Here is a 20,439-nt window from a genome sequence, read left to right as displayed (position 1 = left end):
GTTCAAGCAGTCTGTCGGCCAGACTCCGGTTAGAGCCGGCCCTTGGTTTGGGGGAACTAGGAGACGGTCTAGAGCCCCGAGGTCCCCAGGGGGCCTCAATGTGCAACACAGCATTTTTTTTATCTGCCCGATCAAATGAGCCAAAACTTCCGTCCAGTGTCTCTTTCTGGTGCTGTTCTTACTGCTGTGCTACTCTAGGCTGCTGAAGTTCGTTAGTTACAAATGATGCGATGATTACTTGTGAATGTAAGTGTAGCAGTTTATTTCATTGTCGGTTTAGTAACTGGCTCCTATCTTCTCCTTAAGATAGTTCAGGTGTGTAGCTGCGTCAGCATGCGTAGGCTGCAAAGGAACAAGTAATAGGTTTATTCCATGCTGAAAAAAAGAAGAAAGAGAACACAACGTTTCGGCCGTGGAGCCTTCTTCAGGTGTGTGAACTTTCTCCTTAAGATGACAACATCAGCGAGGTTTCAGCTGCTGCTGCTCAAGACGCTGCTCGTTCAATTTCGGAAAATAGTAAATGTTGTGAAAATCGTTTTTTTTCCCCCATCTTTAATCTATGCCATAAAACATTACAAGGGCTCTTTCACTTGTGACGCACGCTGTGTTGTAATGGTTTGAATCGAAGTCAAGTATCTGCAAATGGTAAACACCCGTCGTCCTCCGCATAGATGATGTTTTGAGATAAGCGATCTCAGAACGGGTTCGCCGGCTCGAGCCGCTGTAATGACGTGTTCGTATTTCGCTTGGCTTGGGGTCAATCAGATCCGCCTTCACCTCGACAAGTGGACCGACACTGGAGCTGTTTCACTAGACGTTCACAGACTCACATTTCACCTGATCACTTTCACTGTTAAATCTTTGTGAAATGCGTGCTTCTCTTTCTTGGTTGTGACTTATTTATTATGTGTTCTGCAAAGCGGGTTAATACAAGTTTCGAGTTGTGGAATTCTTTGAATTAAGTGTTCTAAATATGATCATAAGTTGGGGGTGAGGGCTGATGATAGTACATTCTGCGCAAATCCGTGGTCTGGAGAGACATAGCCCTTTCCAAGATGTCGCTGAGTGCCCCCCTGGCCAGCCCCGATTCAAGCTGCTCCCTCTTATAGAAACGGCCCCGGGTCTCTGTCTCTGTGATCTTGGGGTGTGTGACGGTCCTGTTGTTGTTCAGATCCGGGACGTGGTCTGTTCTCCTAGACGGACCGATGCATACCCGTGCCGTTCGCCCCATGTCTCACATTTGGGAGGCGGAGGAGAGACGAGGGGCTGTGGATATTTAGACCCCCGGTTGCGGGTTCGAATCCCAGGTGGGGCAGTGGTGCTGTGCTCTCGAGATAGGTCACTCGGGTCTCTCCAGTCCGGTGTCCTTCTGTGTAAACGGGGCTGTCGGTTACCACTGTGAAAGAGAATTCGTTCTCTTCTTGTCCTCACGGGTTAAATCTAAAATATCGCGACGGACTGGTGACCCGTCGGGTCAGATGAATGGATATCCCAGAATCCACTCGTCTCGGCAAGAGCATTTTCACCAAAAAAGAAAAACAACGTAGAATTCAGGGAGCATCAGGTTCTAGTTTGCCTATAGATCGAGGTGCAGAATAAAAATGACTAAAGACATGAAAAATAAACTCATGTAACTTGATGGAACTCGTATTTTTGTAAACGAATAATTGCGCGCGAGTCCACTGTGAGCGTCTATACGTGACAGTGAATGTTGTAACATTTTATTGCTAAAATATATTTGAATCAGATTTAATTTAAACTGAAGGAAACCCTCTGGATAAACTATTTCTCGTTTCCAACGCTGTGATCTCACAATTTCGGAGCAGCAGTAGTGATACGGGCCGTGCCCACCAGGTGGCGCTGCTAACGCTTGGAAACCAGCGCGTCAAACCTGCGCGTATCTGCATTCACTTCTGACGTGATTAATTAACAACACATTATTGCGCCGTGAGTCTCATCGATGATTTGTTTTCCAGCGAAATAACATTTGGCAGGGCAAATCTAAAAATAAACTATTCTACATAGAAGCATATTTTAAAACAGTCACACCCGAAGAAGGCTCCACGGCCGAAACGTTGTGTTTTTTTCTTTTTTCCGCAGGGAATAAACCTATTACTTGTTCCTTTGCAGCCTACGCATGCTGACGCAGCTGCACACCTGAACTGTTTTAAACCAGGTTGCTTTGCCCTGTCCCTGTCGCCTTTCTGTGTCTCCTGGTGAAGTGTATTTATTCATAATAACCCCTGCGGAAAGTGCGCTCATTGTCCACGTGGGGAAGCGCGATGCTTTCATTTCATCAGACAAATAAACCGGCTCTCGCTGGTGTCAGAGAAGAGTAGTTTTATTTAGATGTGTTAAACGAGTGTCAATCAATCAAGCTTGTGGAGATTAAAAAAAAACGTTTTTGTTTTTGTTACAGATAGACACAATGATGGTTTTGAACGCGCTCGCCAGTGGGAAGTAATTCATAATATCACCCGAGACTCATAATTCCAATGAATGGTCTGAGCCGTGTGCCCTGTTTGCACAAAGAGTTGCAGGAGGCTGGGACAGGCTGCCCGGTTATTTTCTGAAGCGCCCTGTTCGGACAGACCCTGCAGCCTGTCACCCGCCCGGTCCCTCCATTCCGGCAGAGTCGACTTTGCGCGCTGCCCTGCCGCTCCTTCGATCGTGCAGAGCAGGAAATTCCGCCAGATCGGTTAGTTTCTCATTGTGCACAAATACAATTAAACGCTTATTTGCATGTATGCTCCGACCCAGAGACATGAAGGAAATACCAGCCTTAAACATTGAACTGCAGCAAAAAGAGAGATCACTTCATTAGCCATATAGTCATATATTGCTTCGAATATTGAATAATAATAATAATAATTGATTATATAATATGTAATTTATTGTAGATATCTTTATTTTAAAATATATTTTAATAATATATATATTATAGAAATGACATCAATTATAAAATAAAGATGTATACAGTATATTGCATAGTCTATCATGAAATGTATTATTATTATGATTATTATTGACGTTGTTGTTGTTGTTGTTGTTGGGGGTTGCCTGTTCAGGCTGTTCTGGACGCGGTCGCGGGTCCGAGGCTCGAGGTCGCCCTTTCTTCCCGCGTGTCCACGGGAACCTCCTTGCGCGAGCGTGAAGAGGGCTGTTTAAAAACCCCGAGGTCTCTGTTGCTAAATATAGGCGCACGAGTCAGGGCGGCGGGCCTCTCTCTCGCAGACTCGCTCATGCGGGGTGTTCCCGGGTTTGGGCTCGTCGTCAGGGCAACCAAACCGCGGGCCAAGCTTTCCCGTCCATCATCTATTTATTTTTTAATTGAAAAGAAAACACACAGCGCAGCTGAGCTTCTCCCGGGATCCCCGCGGGCAGGTGACGGCACCGGCCGCAGAGAGAGGACGGCGGGACGGGAGTTTGTGTTGGACCGGCACCAGCACTGTCCTGAACTCCTGGAGGTGCACAGCCCACACGCCTCCCTGAATAAATGAGGCTATGAATAAGGCGTCGAGCTATTTTCGGATTTACGCAGTGCTTTAATGGAATTATGTACAGTATTATGGTATTATGGTGACGGCTGTATGGTGTTTTCATCGCATTGTCAAAAACAATTAGCCAACAGCTGTATCGCCCTGTCCTCCCTGTGAGACTCCTGGGAAAGCTGTTACTGCTGGAGGAGGTGTTAGAGGGGCCAGCAGGGGGCGCTCACCCAGCAGTCTGAGAGCTGGTGTGTGGGGAGCGGACTGGAGTGTCATCCAGGTGGGGGTACACACTGGTGGGGGTGGAGGGGATCCCCATGACCTGTAAAGTGCTTTGAGTGGAGTGTCCAGAAAGTGAGGTACTTGTAAATCCCCCTTGTTTCTCCGGTTCGTGTCGTGTCCTGAGAGCTTCTCAAAGAGCTCTTCAAATACAGGAGAAGAAGGTCTCGGTGCCAGGTGCCAGTCTCCAGTCTCTGGGAGTTTCACCTGTAACGGTCTGCGATATTGTCGCCGCCGCTGACCGACAGGCTACATGCACACTGTTGAAACAACATTTAAGACGCGTTGTAACTGTTTCCTACTTTAATATGTTCTTTTGCTGGTACATGTAAGTCAGCATGGGGTTTTAGGAAATGCCTACAATGGGGGGCAAAGCTACATTCAGGGGTTCATGCTACATTCGGCAGCACAACGCTGGTCCTGACCAGATACTTCCACCTCTGTGTCTGTTTTACCCATGTGTCCACGGCTGTCCTTCCCTGTTCAACTGACCGGAAACTCGTGTCCAATGTGAACTCGATGGGCTCTGCCCTCTGACTCACTGTGCGTCACCCTGGCGCATTACTGAGCCTCCTCACCCAGCGGCTGCTACATGAGCCTTCGTCACGCTGACCCTACAGTGCACACAAACTGGAGCACAGCTGGTCCAGTGGTTCAGGTCCAGTCCTGTTAGTCCAGGAGGACAGCCGGTCCAGTGGTTCAGGTCCAGTGCTGTTACACCAGGTGGCCAGCTGGTCCAGTGGTTCAGGTCCAGTCCTGTTACACCGGGAGGACAGCTGGTCCAGTGGTTCAGGTCCAGTCCTGTTAGTCCAGGAGGACAGCTGGTCCAGTGGTTCAGGTCCAGTCCTGTTACACCAGGAGGACAGCCGGTCCAGTGGTTCAGGTCCAGTCCTGTTACACCAGGAGGACAGCTGCTCCAGTGGTTCAGGTCCAGTCTAGTAACACCAGGAGGACAGCTGGTCCAGTGGTTCAGGTCCAGTCCTGTTACACCAGGAGGACAGCTGGTCCAGTGGTTCAGGTCCAGTCCTGTTAGTCCAGGAGGACAGCTGGTCCAGTGGTTCAGGTCCAGTCCTGTTACACCGGGAGGACAGCTGGTCCAGTGGTTCAGGTCCAGTCCTGTTGCAGTAAAGGCACGTGTGTCACGTGTCTCAGAGAGCATGAGACGCAGCAGTGTTGAGACACACAACCCCCCACTCCAGCGCCTCAACACACACCCATCGCCTCTGATCCGAATTCCCGGACGGGCCCTCCCACTCCGATGAGCACACGGCTGTCTGCTGGCGGAGACGTACCCTCAGCTGCAACCCGTGGGGCAACCGTAATCACATCCAGGCGGAAGACCGAGTCCTGCCCGCTTCCTGCCTGGAGCTTCCCCTGGGATTAGGAGTAATACGCTGTAAGACTCTGAGACGGGTGGGGACTCTGATGAGTGAGCTTCACTCGGCGGAGGATTCGTCACCCAGCAGAGCTCCTGCCGTTGAGTCTCTGTTCTGAGATAAACTGCTGAAGCACGATGTGGTGCAGGTCTGACAGACTCTCTCTCCTGGTGTAACAAGACTGGACCTGAACCACTGGACCAGCTGTCCTCCCAGTGTAACAGGACTGGACCTGAACCACTGGATCAGCTGTCCTCCCGGTGTAACAGGACCGGACCTGAACCACTGGACCAGTCACCCTTCATATAGAATAAAGACACTCCATTTCTTTTTCTTAAAAATACTTCAGTTTTATTTTATGTGTATAGAGATATGTAACAAAAAACACAAACATAAAATACCACAATGACGCAGACCGCGATGGTTGTAAACATCCCAGAATAAATAATGTTAGAAGAATCCTGTTGACCCACAGAAAGCAGACATTGAAAATAAATACGAGATCAGAGCCTCCTCTTCCTCGCAGTGGGTTTGGGCTGTGAGGTCTCCTCGGAGCTGGAGAAGGAGCTGTGGCATCTCACTCCTTTAAGACCGAGGCTCAGTGGGAGCGATTCTGAACACGTCTGCCAGACTCGAGACCTCAATTGGAATCTCAACTGAAATAATACCATCACACTGGAAATAACAAGCCCCCAGTTTCCCAGTAACAGAATCATCGGAAGTCTTGAAATGCAAGAAGTAATATTACTTCTTGTGTCTTCCTGAGAAGATGATATCGCTGGAATCTGAATGAGCAAAATGTTCTAGATCGTCTGTCTAGTCTAAGTTCCTGGTTCTGCAGTGTTGTAAACCACAAACACCGTTGAAAACTTTCCTCAACATAAAAAATCTGTTCATTTGTTTTTAAAGACCTGTGTCTAACTTCATTGCTTTGTTTTTCAGCTGGGATCTGCTATGTTCCCCTTGTGGAGAAGAATCAGTGCTCAGTAATCTTTGAATGAGGTATGACGTGACTTCCATCAAACTCTATTGTCTTTCAGTATTCACACCAGCAATAAACCGACTGCACCTTCAACAAGAACAACATTTCCTTCTGTGTAAATCTCTTAATTGCTGGTGCTATGAGAAACAGCATTTCTTCTGTGTAAATCCTTCTGTGAATTGCTAGTACAATAACAAATAAATATCAGTAAACAATATTTTCTGCAACACAGATTGTTATAAATATCTGAATATATTAATTGATCTCTCTGCTCGGTGGACCTGTCCTGTGGTTCAGTGTTTTCTTGCCGAGTGGAACAAAAGGGGGGTCGATTGTGATGGGGGGGGGCTGTTTTTGTAGTGATTTATCTGTGCTTCACTGGCGCATGTAGCCCCAAAGATCGCCCCCCCATAGAGGCTTGGGGAGACCACAGTGTCCATGCCCCGCCCACACCACGCCCACTCAGCAGGTTCCCATGGATACGCTGAGAGGAGCAATCAGGGCTCAGTCCCGCCCCTTAATCAGGGAGAGACCTGCAGTGTCACATGGTGCGGATTGAACCCGCGCCCCCCATTTAAAACAGCGACGCACAGGACGGACCGAAGAAATGTGTGGGCTCAGGAACGGAACGCGCCGCCCCTACACCGTCACGTCGTAGGACATGGACCTCCGCCGGCAGCACCTCCGGAACCAGACCCAGTAGAGCAGCAGCATGGCGGCCCAGTAGCAGACGTAGGCGACCGAGCCGTAGATCAGGAACGGGACCTCGGCGAGCTTGGGCTGCGAGCTCCAGTCGCAGCGGCTCTCGCGGTAGACGGTGTAGCACAGCCCGGCCAGCAGGGCGGCGCCCCACACGGACAGCGGCAGCAGGGGCATGTAGTTGCCCACCAGCTTGCGCCTCCCGGAGGTGCCCCAGCTGCTCTTGGTCATGGTGAGGATGGCGAAGTACTTGGCGGGCAGCAGGCTGGTCATGTAGAGCATGGCGTAGAGAGACATGAAGACCATGACGCCGTTCTTGCGCAGCAGGCAGGCGTACAGCGACTTGGCCAGCCCGATGACCTGGATGCAGATCAGGACCCAGAGGATGTGCCACAGGCTGCCCGAGTAGAACAGCTTGATGACGGTCGCCGTGACGAAGAAGGGGAAGACGCCGGCCACGATGGACTCGTAGGTCATCCAGAGGTGGTGCTTGTGCCACCAGAGGGCGTTGTAGAGCCACTCGCGGAAGTAGGACTTGGTCCAGCGGGTCTGCTGGTTCAGCCAGCGCAGGAACTGGGCCGGCGTCTCGGTGTAGCACCGGGACCGGGCGGTGTACCTGTGGGCCGAGGGGGAGGGGTCAGGAGGAAGGCGAGATGAGCGTAAGTGCTACCTAGGCGATCAGTCAGCGATCACTACATGTGATCTGTGGGGAAGCCTCCCCATACTCCACTAATACTGTTCCAGGTACTCAAAATCCTCAAAGGCAAACTTCATCAGAGTCAACAATACAGCACTACGAGAAACTGAGAACTGAGAACAGGAGGCGCTTCTTTACACAAAGGGTGGTGGGAGTGGGGAGCGAGCTGCACAGGCATGTGGTTGGCTTTTCTCAACACAGCTGGGCAAGAACAAAAGGATTGTCATGTTCAGAGCTGGTGAAGGAACAGCATCTCTTGAGAGATACCGGTCTTGTGTGCAGGATATTCTCAGTGTACAATTTGTTGTACATAGTGTTCTTTATGGAGCATGACTGATACAGATTTCTGTCTTCTACTATCTTTGACGCGGATGAAAGAGGGGAAGATCAAGGATCAGGGGAGACTGCTGTGTCTGAGACTGCAGGGTGTGAGGAGAGCGGTGTCTTACTTTGTGGCGTAGCCCAAGCTGAGCATACGGTTGGTGAGATGTCTGTCGTCCCCAAAGGTGCAGTGTGTCCCCAGGAACTTCTGATTGTACCAGGACTCCAGGAACTGCTGGAGCAGATCATTCCTGTAGAGACCTGCAGAGAGAGAGAGGGGTTAATACAGACACACTGACTGGACACTCCAGTACATTAACACTGCACTGAGAGAGAAAGGGGTTCATACAGACACCCTGACTGGACACTCCAGTACATTAACACTGCACTGAGAGAGAGAGGGGTTCATACAGACACACTGACTGGACACTCCAGTACATTAACACTGCACCGAGAGAGAGAGGGGTTCATACAGACACACTGACTGGACACTCCAGTACATTAACACCGCACCGAGAGAGAGAGGGGTTCATACAGACACACTGACTGGACACTCCAGTACATTAACACCGCACCGAGAGAGAGAGGGGTTCATACAGACACACTGACTGGACACTCCAGTACATTAACACTGCACTGAGAGAGAGAGGGGTTCATACAGACACACTGACTGGACACTCCAGTACATTAACACTGCACTGAGAGAGAGAGGGGTTAATACAGACACACTGACTGGACACTCCAGTACATTAACACTGCCCTGAGAGAGAGCCTCACCCAGCGGCCCGCTGATGCAGGACACACAGTTGAAGAAGGACTGGCAGGAGCGCTCGATGTTGAAAGCCATCCAGTAGCGCAGGCTGCTCATGAAGCTGATGTAGGAGTCGTGCAGGTTGAGGATGCGCACGTCTCCGCCCACCGCCCCACAGCGCTCGTCCGACTCCAGCACCTTCACCAGCTCCAGCGTGGCCAGAGGGTCCAGCTTCGTATCCGAGTCGCACACCTGGGAGGACACACTCCTGTTGATACGAGCACTGGTCCCATTGGGCTCTGCTGCACTGCACTGTGCTGTTACCCTGATCTCACTGGGCTCTACTGCACTGCACTGTGCTTTTACCCTGATCTCACTGGGCTCTACTGCACTCTACTGTGCTTTTACCCTGATCTCACTGGGCTCTACTGCACTGGACTGTGCTGTTGCCCTGATCTCACTGTGATTTACTGTGCTGTTACCCTGATGTCACTGTGATGTACTGTGCTGCACTGTGCTGTTACCCTGATCTCACTGTGATTTCCTGCACTATACTGTGTTTTCACCCTGATGTCACTGTGATGTACTGTGCTGCCCTGTGCTGTTACCCTGATCTCACTGTGATTTCCTGCACTATACTGTGTTTTCACCCTGATGTCACTGTGATGGACTGTGCTGCCCTGTGCTGTTACCCTGATGTCACTGTGATTTCCTGCACTATACTGTGTTTTCACCCTGATCTCACTGTGATGGACTGTGCTGCCCTGTGCTCTCCTGCAGTGGGAGTGCTGCTCTCACCTGGACGTAGTCCACCGAGCTGCCCAGCGCCTTGAAGGCCGTGTACATGACCTCTCTCTTCCCGCCCCACTTCTGCATGACGCACACGAAGGGCCGGCTCTGGATCAGCGCCTCCACCTCCTCCCGCTGGGGGTCCCCCTCCCCGCCCGCGGCCGCTCGCGGGTCCCAGGAGTGGTAGTTGTTCTGCCACACGTAGCAGCCCGGGTCCTTGTCCCGGAAGACCTCCTGGAACATGTCCATCATGTAGCGGTCATCCGGCGAGTTGCCGTCCACCACCATGATGACCCGCAGCTTGCTTTGGGGGTAGCACAGGCTGCGCACGGACAGCAGGCACTCGCGCAGGTAGGTGGGGTCCTCCTGGTAGGCGGAGATGGTCAGCGCCACCGACCTCCTGTAGCTGCAGGCCAGGCTGCGGCGCCTCATCCTGCGGTGCTCGGCGAAGGCGAAGGTGCTCTGCACCAGGATGTGCAGCCCCAGGAGCACCCCGTACACCCCGAAGGACACCACGCTGTAGGGGGCGCTGGCCAGCCGGGTCCCCGCCACGTAGGCGTAGATCAGGCCGCCCAGCACCAGCAGGGCGAAGGCCAGCGTCACGCAGATCCGCGCCACGCCGTACAGCCTCCGCAGCAGCTGCTTGGACTCCATGGGCTCGAGCGGCGTCCGTCTGTCCGTCTGTCCGTCCGCACTGAGGCTGCGAGAGAGCGGGACAGGGGGACAGGAGAGTCCGGTCAGCGGCGGCCAGGATACTCCAGAGGAGGAGGGAGGGATGAGGGGAGGACAGGAGGAGGGGTGAGAGGAAGAGAGGAAGATGGGGGACCTGCTAACAGTCATTCTCTCCCTCTCTCTCAGCCTCTTGGGGATATTAGTAACCAGTCACACGCCAGACTGGCCCGTCAGGAGGTGGAAACTGTGAGCATGTTTCACGTTTCTTTCCAGGACTGCATTTCACAGGGCACGTCTGCACCTTCCCAGCAGCCCCGCACTCCCTGACACGAGGTACTGTACTACCGCTCTGTGCTTTTACCCTGATCTCACTGGGCTTTACTGCGCGGTACTGTGCTTTTACCCTGATCTCACTGTGATTTACTACACTGTGCACTTAGATGAGTGTTGTAGGAGTGGAAAACGGACAGAATATTTATTTATAAATATATTATTACATAAATAATATTTATGTATACATTGGTCCGGTTAAGCTGATGAAGTCATTTAGTTTTGTCAAGAGATTCCAGAGAAGCTCTTTCCAGGTGTGACTGAATAATCGTGTAAGAATAGAACGTGTTCCCTTGAATGACATGATCTCATGATTACGAGACATTCAACATCACCGGCCTGTTAAACACCCTAGATGACAATGTGTGCAGAAGCAGCTGCAGTAGAAGATCCCAGGAGCTCAGCTGCAGCTGCAGGTGTGGAGGTGTGTGGGTGTGGGGTCAGTGTCCAGCGCGCAGGGCTGGCTTTCCACTGGGCTCAGTCCGAGCGAAGTGTTGCCGTTCGTGACAGCTCATGACAGTGCAGGTTCTTGCTGGATGCTCTGTCAGGATGTTCCCCTCCCCAAATCACATCCCCGGCCTCCTAACTGGTCAAAGCGTTTGCGTCCACCTGCTCAGCTCGTAATGGGATGTGCAAACCAGGAACCTGTGTGTCCACAAGAGCTGTCAGGTCCTGCCGATGCAGGTCCAGTCAGTTGGTCTGCAGTGTGTCCGGTCCTTTTTTATGTTTCTTTATTAGCCCTATACAATTTCTTGCATTAGGAATTCGTCTTTTCGCATACCCCAGCTTTTCTCCATGGAGACACAGACACACAGACAGGGAGAGAAGCTTGGGGTCAGAGCACAGGGTCAGCCATTGTACGGAGCAGTTAGGGTTAAGGGCCTTGCTCAGGGGCCCAACAGAGTAGGATTCCTCTGCTGGCCGCGGGATTTGAACCGGCAACCTTCCAGTCACAGGCGCAGATCCTGAGCCACAGAGCCACCTGACAATGCAGGTCCAGTCCGTGTGTCTGCAGTGTGTCCGGTCCTGATAATGCAGGTCCAGTCAGTGTGTCTCCAGTGTGTCCAGTCCTTGTGGTGGCTCTGGAGGTCCAGTCCATACATTGTTTTAAACGGACGGTAATGAGCTGCCTGAGGTGATTGAGAGCCCAGGACAGGGAGTGGGGGCTCTGCTGCACTATGGGAAGGTCAGATATCGCCCAGTTTCTACCCCCACCCGGATGTTGGACGAGTACCACACGCTCGGGTCTCGGGGTCCCGACCGCAGTCAGAGCGACACAACACGGATCACCCGGCCGGGATAAACGATGGATTCCGGTCATTATGTAACTGGGGGAGCACACGGGTGGGAGAACCTGTTTCTGCGGGCGCGACTGCCGAGGAGCTCCGTACTATGGAATTTACTTACTACTGACTTACTAAGTCGGAATTCTGAGATACCATAGCGCGTTTTTTTTTAACTCCCTGGCGGAAACGGGCTTCCATACCGTACTGCTGTAGGACACACGCGAGATTCACGGATCGTGATTCACTGTGGCATCGAAGGGTGTTGAGAAATTCACACCACACCCCCCACTCCCTTCAGCAGAATCTTCGCGACAGCGCAATACAGAAATTTATATATATATACTAATACATCTCTCGCTTTTACTTCGTGCCGCGTGGGTGACGTGGGGAGAGCGGACACGAGTGCGCGGTTACCCGGCCCTTCTCCGGGTGTTGAACCCTTCGTTAAACTGCTACGCGTACGAGTCGGATCGGAACTCGCAGAGAGAAGGATTTGGCGGCGGCGGGCGGGCCGCGGTTCCCGGAGGTACCTGCAGGGGGCGCTCTCGCTGGAGCGGCGCAGGCGCAGTCCTGTTTTCTTTCAAAGCTCCGGGGCGCCGTCGAGCACGTCGCGCGGAGGCGCGCGCGGACCCACGGCTTCCCCGGGCCGGTGTTACAACGGAGAGGAGGGGGTGGATCACGTGATCGGGAACTTGTTTATTTTTAATAGCATACTGGAATATATTATCACACTGCAGTAAACTGTGGTATAAACTATAGAACACTGTAACACACTATAGTAAACTGTAATACACTATAGCTGTAGTAAACTACTGTCCACTGTAATACAATTTAACACACTTCGGTAAACTGTGCTATAAACTCTAGTATACTGAAGTGTACACTTTAATATATTATAACACACTATATTAAACTGGTATATACTGTAATACACTATAACATACTGTATTAAACTGGTATATAATTTGCTATAACACACTGTATATGCTGTAATACACTATAACATACTGTATTAAACTGGTATATAATATACTATAACATGCTGTAATACACTATAACATACTGTATTAAACTGGTATATAATATACTATAACACTGCTATAACACACTGTATATGCTGTAATACACTATCGCTCTGCAGTACACAATTACATGCTGAGACAACATCAGTTCAGCCTTTGCATTTAAATAAACTCCAAATAATAAAAGGCGCCTCATTTCGTCAAAGTCAACACAGGAAACACTGAGCCGCCAGCGAGCACGTTCCTCGGCCTCCTTCACAAGCGAGCCGGTCGCTGGTCAGGCCAGTGCTCCGCTGTTTGTGTCCGAGCGCGAAGGCAGGAGAGCCGGGGGAGTATTTCTGGCTCTAGGAGCCGAGTCAGGGATGGCAGGTGACACAGCAGATAAATGGCTGCCTCCTCCTTGGGGTGCTGTGTGTGTGGAGTCTGCATGTTCTCCCTGTGCTCGTGTGGCTTTCGCCCAGGTGCTCCGGTTTCCTCCCACAGTCTAACGACATGCTGGTGGGTTAACTGGCTTCTGGGAAAACTGGCTGCTGGTGTGAGTGTGTGTGTCTGTGTGTGCCCTGTGATGGACTGGTGTCCTGTCCAGGGTGTGTGAGTGTGTGTCCTGTGATGGACTGGTGTCCTGTCCAGGGTGTGTGAGTGTGTGTCCTGTGATGGACTGGTGTCCTGTCCAGGGTGTGTGTGTGTGTCCTGTGATGGACTGGTGTCCTGTCCAGGGTGTGTGGGTGTGTGGGTGTGTGTGTGTGTGTGTGTGTGTGTCCTGTCCAGGGTGACCCTGAGCTGTATACAGTGGTTAAGAACTGGACGGATTTGTGTTGGATATTTGTGAACGGCTTTCTTTCTGTCAGTTTGTATCCTACGGGCGATCCCTATTAAATAGGACGACACTTTCATCCAAAACAAGGTTTATGGGAACCCTTTATACAGCTGGGAATTTTAATTGGACAGTCTGGGTGACACACTGTGCTCAAGATTCTGGTTCACTCAGGATTTGAACCCACAACCTCCCAGCTAGTCTGGAACCCTGACCACAGCCTCACACAGGCTCAGCTGTAGGCTCTAGACATCGCATTCGTCTGTAGTTTTAGCCTTTACTATTGTACAGAAATAAACTGTTTACTTTATAATGTCTAGCAGATAGAGTATGTATAATTTAATATACAAATACATCTGCTCTCTATATAGGTAGCGTATATGTCCTACCACTATAATAAATATATATCAAATACAACATCTAATAATAAACGTTTTATATAGCACCTTGAAAACCTCAAAACGTTTTAAAATACATGAAATTATAAAGATAATAATCTGTACCAGATTCGCTAAATGTAGCGCATACACAGTAGATATGAAGATCTGCATAACCACGCGTGTACACCCCGTATAAGAATATGAGTGTTTTCGTTCCTTTCTGAATGTTAATCATGAGTTGAAATTCACTTACTTTCAGATGCTGTAGGCTGTTCGTCTTCTCCTCTCTCTCTCTCTTCTCCTCCTCTCTCGGTCTCTTCTCTCTATCCTCGCAGTCCAACACTGCGCCCCTATTATACCGACACGCCTAGTGTCTCCTCTCCAATCGCGCCCCTCGGCGTCTCTATTCTAGACAATAAACCTGTGCTAAAATGCAATTTTAATCAGCTTGACGTAATAAAAAGTGGGAACGGCTAAATACATTTTTATATACCTACTAAAATAAACCCGATGTTAATTTTAGTTAGCTGCTTGAATATCATGGGTCATTTGTTAAGAAATCATCGCTCGCATTTATTATTTATAATAACGATACGGCAGGAACAGGCCAGCGATACGAGGGGGGGGGGGGGGGGGGGAGTCAGGGTGGGCTCTCTGGGGCAGGAGCGCTTCTGTTTTCCCGCATAAATTATCATTAAATTACCAGCCGTTTCTCGAAAGACGCCCGGCTTTGGCATGTTCCAGTCTCCCACCGCCCTTCGTGTAAAGTACCGCCTCGAGTCGTCGGTGTTAAGTGCAGCTCCCCTGTAAAGGAATCCGAGGGAAACCGTGTCGGATCCCGGAGAATCCATAGGGATGCAAAGCGGAGCGTTGAGCGTGACCGCGGGGGTCTTTCTGGGATCCCAATTCCCCAACCCCACTCCCGGGGCACTGCGGGCGGGTGACCCGAAGGACAGTCGGGAATCGGGGGAGACGGGACAGGCTCTCGCTCTCGCTGGTGGTCGGGATGAGTGTTGTGTTGCTGTGTAAAACCTGGATATAAAAGCAGAATATCCCGCATTGCTTTCCTTGAACAACCTGAACTAGTCTGCTGTGGGATACCGAGGTAAAAACACAGTACAGTGCAGTAAAGTCCAGTTAGATCATGGTAAAAGCACAGTACAGTGCAATAAAACCCAGTGAGATCAGGGTAAAAACACAGTACAGTGGAATAAAGAGGTCATGGTAATAGTACTGTATAGTGCAGTATAACCTACTGTATGCTGATATAGTGTCGCAATGTGAAGATAAATTCAAATGCTTAAGTGTTTAATACGTTGTAAGCACTACACCTTGTTAAATAGCTGTTGTATCACCTGTAGGCAATCTTTGGAAATTAAAAGCGCTGTATATATGCAAGGAAAAGTCTGCTGAAACAGTGATGAGTGTCCCCGGAACAGGAGATCTACAGTGGGCTTTTCTTACGCGTGTCGTGGATTTCTATATACATCTATCTGTAGTCCTGGGGGGGTCAATAATCTCAAATGGGAATTCTTTTCAAACGATCTCTGGTTCACAATCCATGACATGTCTCTTTAGCACATATCATTAATCCAGGGAAACGATGCAAGCGGCTGTAATCGCAGAATTACACCAACTGACCCCCGCACCGAATAGTCCTGGTCCTGTAGGGCCGGTCAGTGTGTCCGCAGTGTCTCTGAGCCACCTCTGCCCTTAATGACCTAGTTGTCGTCGGCTCAGCTGTCTCCAGCGGCTGGTGATTCAGAGGCACCTGGACACCCTGCCGATTCTGAACCTGCTCCAATTTCAAGTGCGAACGAAAGCAAATAGAAAGCTGTAGCTCCCCCTAGTGTCTCTGTAGCAGAACATACACAAGCTGGAACTCCGGCGGGCTGAAGGAAACTGCGATCTCTAACCCCGAACTCGAATCGGGACACAGTTGGTTAAAGACAGCAGCCTGCCCGTTTCTGTGAGTTCCAAACACTGAAGTGTGCTAAATCTTAAGACTCCTACAGTGAGATCAGTTGCTGTGTAAAACCTGGATATAAAAGCAGAATATCCCGCATTGCTTTCCTTGAACAACCTGAACTAGTCTGCTGTGGGATACCGAGGTAAAAGCACAGTACTATGCAGCAAAGCCCAGTGAGATCAGGGTAAAAGCTCAGTACAGTGCAGTGAAGCCCAGTGAGATCAGGGTAAAAGCACAGTACAGTGCAGCAAAGCCCAGTGAGATCAGGGTAAAAGCACAGTACAGTGCAGTGAAGCCCAGTGAGATCAGGGTAAAAGCTCAGTACAGTGCAGTAAATCACAGTGAGATCAGTGCTTGTTGTGCTGAATACACAGGATTCACTGAGCTGTAGAAATACATTGGTTGTCAACAACGAGGAGCTCACTGTTGGCAGAGACTCTTCTCCGAACAGTCAAGCAGGAAATTCCAGTATGAACAGGCTCGTCTCCATTCGGTCCTGATTATCGGGGCGATTCATGGGAAGAATATGCTCAATGCTCTGTCTCGTGGGGGGCGTCACTGTTCTAGTCAAACCCAGAAGGGCTTCTCCCGAAGGCTCTCCTTGCCCGACTCCCCTCGCGAGTACCCCGCATTCCAGGAGGAGTGTGTGCATGGAAGGGCGTGAGCCTGCGCAGGGTGGGGCCCGCGAGACCAGCAGGCCAGAAAGGCTGTGTCAGCGGGGCGTTACACACAGGTGTGTCCAGAACAATCGCGACACTAGGACAGCACTGCATAACAGCAGTGGGACTGTCACTCCACGCCTGTGCTCTCACTGATCGCACCCATTCCTTTCCAGTTGATTTGTGTGGCACTGAGCAGCCCTCCAGAATCGAAAGCTCTTGACAAAACTAAACGACTTCATCAGCTTAACAGGACCAATGTAAACATAAATATTCTCTCATACCGAACACACCAATTTCCACTCCTACAACACTCATCTCAGTGCACAGTGTAGTAAAGCATGGTGAGATCAGGGTAAAAGCACAGTGCAGTGCAGTAAAGCCCAGTGAGATCAGGGTAAAAGCACAGTGCAGTGCTTTAAATCACAGTGAGATCAGGGTAAAAGCACAGTGCAGTGCATTAAATCACAGTGAGATCAGGGTAAAAGCACAGTGCAGTGCAGTAAATCACAGTGAGATCAGGGTAAAAGCGCAGTACAGGGCAGTAAAGCCCAGTGAGATCAGGGTAAAGTAAAGTATTCACTGTAGTGACAGCTCTCAGGCTCACAGACACAGCAGTACTGAACAGAGCGGACTCAGACACAGAAGAGCTTGGTTTACACTTTATTTCTCTTTGTCTCTCTTTGTCTTTCTCTCAGGGTTTCCTTCAGTAGGACGACATGGTGCTCCTGATCCAGGAGACATAGTTGCACACCTTGGCGTAGACACCTGGCTTGTTCTTCTGGGCACAGCCATATCCCCAGGACACCACACCCTGGAGCTGACCACTACAGACCACTGGACCCCCAGAGTCACCCTGAGAGAGAGAGAGAGGGGTTAATACAGACACACTGACTGGACACTCCAGGACATTAATAGTGCACTGAGAGAGAGAGGGCAGGGTTACTTCACTGTAATGAGTAAATAGTTGTTTATTATTGTGTTACCTGGCATGAGTCCTTGCCTCCTTCCAGGAATCCAGCACAGAACATGTTGCTGGTGATCTGGCCAGGATAGGCGCTGGAGCAGGCACTGCTACTGAGGATGGGGGCGTTCAGACACTGCAGGCGGTCGGGGTAGTTACCTGCAGGCGTCCAGGAGACACAGCCAGCAGAATTTAGTGCCGATATAAACTGGTCGATCAGTGTTTTGATTGTGCAGTCAGTTTTCTCAGTCTTTGTATCACTCAGGGTGTCAGTGAGCCGCTGGGTGTGTCAGTCAGGAGCTGTGTCGGTCAGTCAGTGTGTCGATCAGGGAGGTGGTCTGGTCAGCGTGTCAGTTGCTCGGACAGAGTGTGAGTCAGTCAGATTGTGTCCGGGGGGGAGTCAGTGTGAGAGGCAGTCAGGCGGTATCACAGTCAGAGTGTCAGGTAGCTCGTCAGTCAGACGGTGTGTCAGGTGGTTATTCAGAGTGTCACGGTGTCAGTGTGTCAGGGTTTCGGAGTATTAGTTGGGGTTTCAGAATGTCAGTGTATCACAGTGTCAGGCGGGGTGTCTGGGTGTCACGTGGGGTGTCGGGGTGTCACGTGGGGTTTCAGGCAGGTCTTTGGGGTGTCAGTGTGTCACAGTGTCAGGCGGGGTGCCGGGGTGTCAGGTGGGGTGCCAGGGTGACAGGGTGTTGGGGTGTCAGTGTGTCACAGTGTCAGGCGGGGTGTCTGGGTGTCAGGCGGGGTGCTGGGGTGTCAGGTGGGGTGCCGGGGTGACAGGGTGTTGGGGTGTCAGTGTGTCACAGTGTCAGGCGGGGTGTCTGGGTGTCAGGTGGGGTGCCGGGGTGCCAGGGTGACAGGGTGTCAGTGTGTCACAGTGTCAGGCGGGGTGTCTGGGTGTCAGGTGGGGTGCCGGGGTGCCGGGGTGCCCTGTACTCACTGCCGCTGCTCAGCGTGTTGCCCCAGCCAGAGATGAGGCACTGGGTGCCAGTGCCCGCGCAGCTGGTGGGCAGGGCCACCGTGTTCACATAGCTGTTGAGGGTGGCAGCTCTCTCCAGCTTGATCAGCATGATGTCGTTGTTCAGGGTGTTGCTGTTGAAGCTGGGGTGGCGGATGACACGAGAGGAGGAGATCACCTGCTCACTGCCCTCGTTCACAGCAAGGTTGTGCTCACCCAGACGCACCTGGATACGCCTGAGAGAGAGAGGGGTTATACAGACACACTGACTGGACACTCCAGTACATTAACACTGCACTGAGAGAGAGAGGGGTTAATACAGACACACTGACTGGACACTCCAGTACATGAACACTGCACTGAGAGAGAGACACTCACGATTTGTAGCAGTGCGCAGCCGACACCACCCACTGGCTGGAGATGAGGGAGCCCCCACAGAAGTGATACCCAGCGTTCAGAGACACCTGATAGGGGGCCGAGTTCTTCCGGCATTCGTACCCCCCGACGATCTTGTCATCGTCATCCACTGGGGTGGCGACTGTGAGACAAAGAAAGCAGGGGAAGGAGGGCAGGACAGGGGCAGACAAAGAGTCAGAGACAGAGGCACTGAGAGCCTGCAGGCACACAGCAGTTACAAAGCACAGGTAGCCCTATTAACTATTCACACTGAAATAGTACTGTTACAGCATCTCTCTCTCCACAGGAGGAGTCTGTCTGCAGCTGCACTCTCCTATACACCATGAGGGCTGTCCAGCAGCAGGTGTGTCTGTGCCTCTGCTCCTCTCAGGAGATTCACTCGCTAATCCGCAGTCCGGTGTCTCACCTGCTGCTCCGCACAGGGCGAGGAGGACGAGGAGTTTCATGGCGGCTCAGTCTGCTCTGTCTGCTCTGAGCCTCGGCAGGCAGCCTGTCTATTTATACCCCTGGTCCGTGAGACCGGAGGACCCGGGGCTGCTTGGGAACCGACACCTGCAGCGTGGGTGGCGCTGACCCTGAGCGGGCATGATAACGGATCAGGCGGGACTCGCTGGGCCCCTGGTACCCGCCCTTCGGACCGGAGGCCTGCACAAGCTACCCCACGGCCTCCTCTCGGCCGGAGCTCTTGACATCCTGGTGCTCTGCTGACGATTCTGTAGCTGCGTGGGTACAGGTGGTATAAATTATAGTGAGGAAGCCAGAGGCTCCAACACATTCCTAACTCAAAACACTCGAATAATGATGATAAGAAGAGGTCCTTGCATGTATATAGCGCCTTTCGTCTCAAGGGATTCCAAAGGTCTTTACCCTCTATTGGCGTGCAGCCCCACCTGAGATGAACAGCATCACCAACCGAGACACACAGGGGTCATTCTGCACCAGCAGCCTCACTTGGGAGACACACAGGGGTCATTCTGCACCAGCAGCCCCTCTTGGGAGACACACAGGGGTCATTCTGCACCAGCAGCCCCTCTTGGGAGACACACAGGGGTCATTCTGCACCAGCAGCCCCTCTTGGGAGACACACAGGGGTCATTCTGCACCAGCAGCCCCTCTTGGGAGACACACAGGGGTCACTCTGCACCAGCAGCCTCACTTGGGAGACACACAGGGGTCATTCTGCACCAGCAGCCCCTCTTGGGAGACACACAGGGGTCATTCTGCACCAGCAGCCCCAGCCGGGAGACACACAGCTGCCTCACTGCACACAGATCAGGGGGAGGAGAGAGGAACTGCAGCACCAGGTGGATTAGGACAGAACATTAGGAAGACTGTACGAGAAGCAAGTGGAGTTTAGAACACTGTGGAAAAGAGACTGAAGCTGTATCGTTACTTGATTGCTCACTGTAGTAATGTGAACCTGGAAAGTCTGGTACACGTGTAGAGAGATAAGCAGCCCAGGCCTTGGGAAGCGCTGATCTGGCAGTGTGGAAGTCAGAGCTGAGCAGAGACAAGAGATTCCAGGCAGCCTGAGCCACTGGGAACGAAACAGGTGTCGAAGAGGAAGGACTATGGCAAAGGTCATC

General features: G+C 51.4%; 2 protein-coding genes across 2 annotated transcripts; both read right to left on the bottom strand.

Moving 5' to 3' along the window:
• Window positions 1–5,467: 5,467 nt before the first annotated feature.
• Window positions 5,468–14,253, bottom strand: has1 (hyaluronan synthase 1). Its single transcript, XM_088621257.1, has 5 exons — window positions 14,140–14,253; window positions 9,392–10,082; window positions 8,620–8,845; window positions 7,971–8,103; window positions 5,468–7,440 (listed from the first exon to the last, which is right to left on the bottom strand). The coding sequence occupies exons 2-5, from the start codon at window positions 10,034–10,036 to the stop codon at window positions 6,765–6,767; spliced, it is 1,680 nt and encodes a 559-aa protein (XP_088477383.1). The 5' UTR covers window positions 10,037–10,082; window positions 14,140–14,253; the 3' UTR covers window positions 5,468–6,764.
• Window positions 14,254–17,164: 2,911 nt separating this feature from the next.
• prss1 (serine protease 1) lies at window positions 17,165–19,419 on the bottom strand. Its single transcript, XM_088621322.1, has 5 exons — window positions 19,260–19,419; window positions 18,815–18,974; window positions 18,419–18,672; window positions 17,501–17,637; window positions 17,165–17,370 (listed from the first exon to the last, which is right to left on the bottom strand). The coding sequence occupies exons 1-5, from the start codon at window positions 19,297–19,299 to the stop codon at window positions 17,221–17,223; spliced, it is 741 nt and encodes a 246-aa protein (XP_088477448.1). The 5' UTR covers window positions 19,300–19,419; the 3' UTR covers window positions 17,165–17,220.
• Between the last annotated feature and the right edge of the window lie 1,020 nt (window positions 19,420–20,439).

The sequence above is a fragment of the Lepisosteus platostomus genome, chromosome 26, assembly GCF_059453375.1.
Source record: "Lepisosteus platostomus isolate fLepPlt1 chromosome 26, fLepPlt1.hap1, whole genome shotgun sequence".
Classification (NCBI taxonomy): Eukaryota; Metazoa; Chordata; class Actinopteri; order Semionotiformes; family Lepisosteidae; genus Lepisosteus; species Lepisosteus platostomus.
The sequence above is the reverse complement of the archived record's forward strand: the minus strand, read 5'-3'. Positions and strand labels throughout refer to the sequence as shown.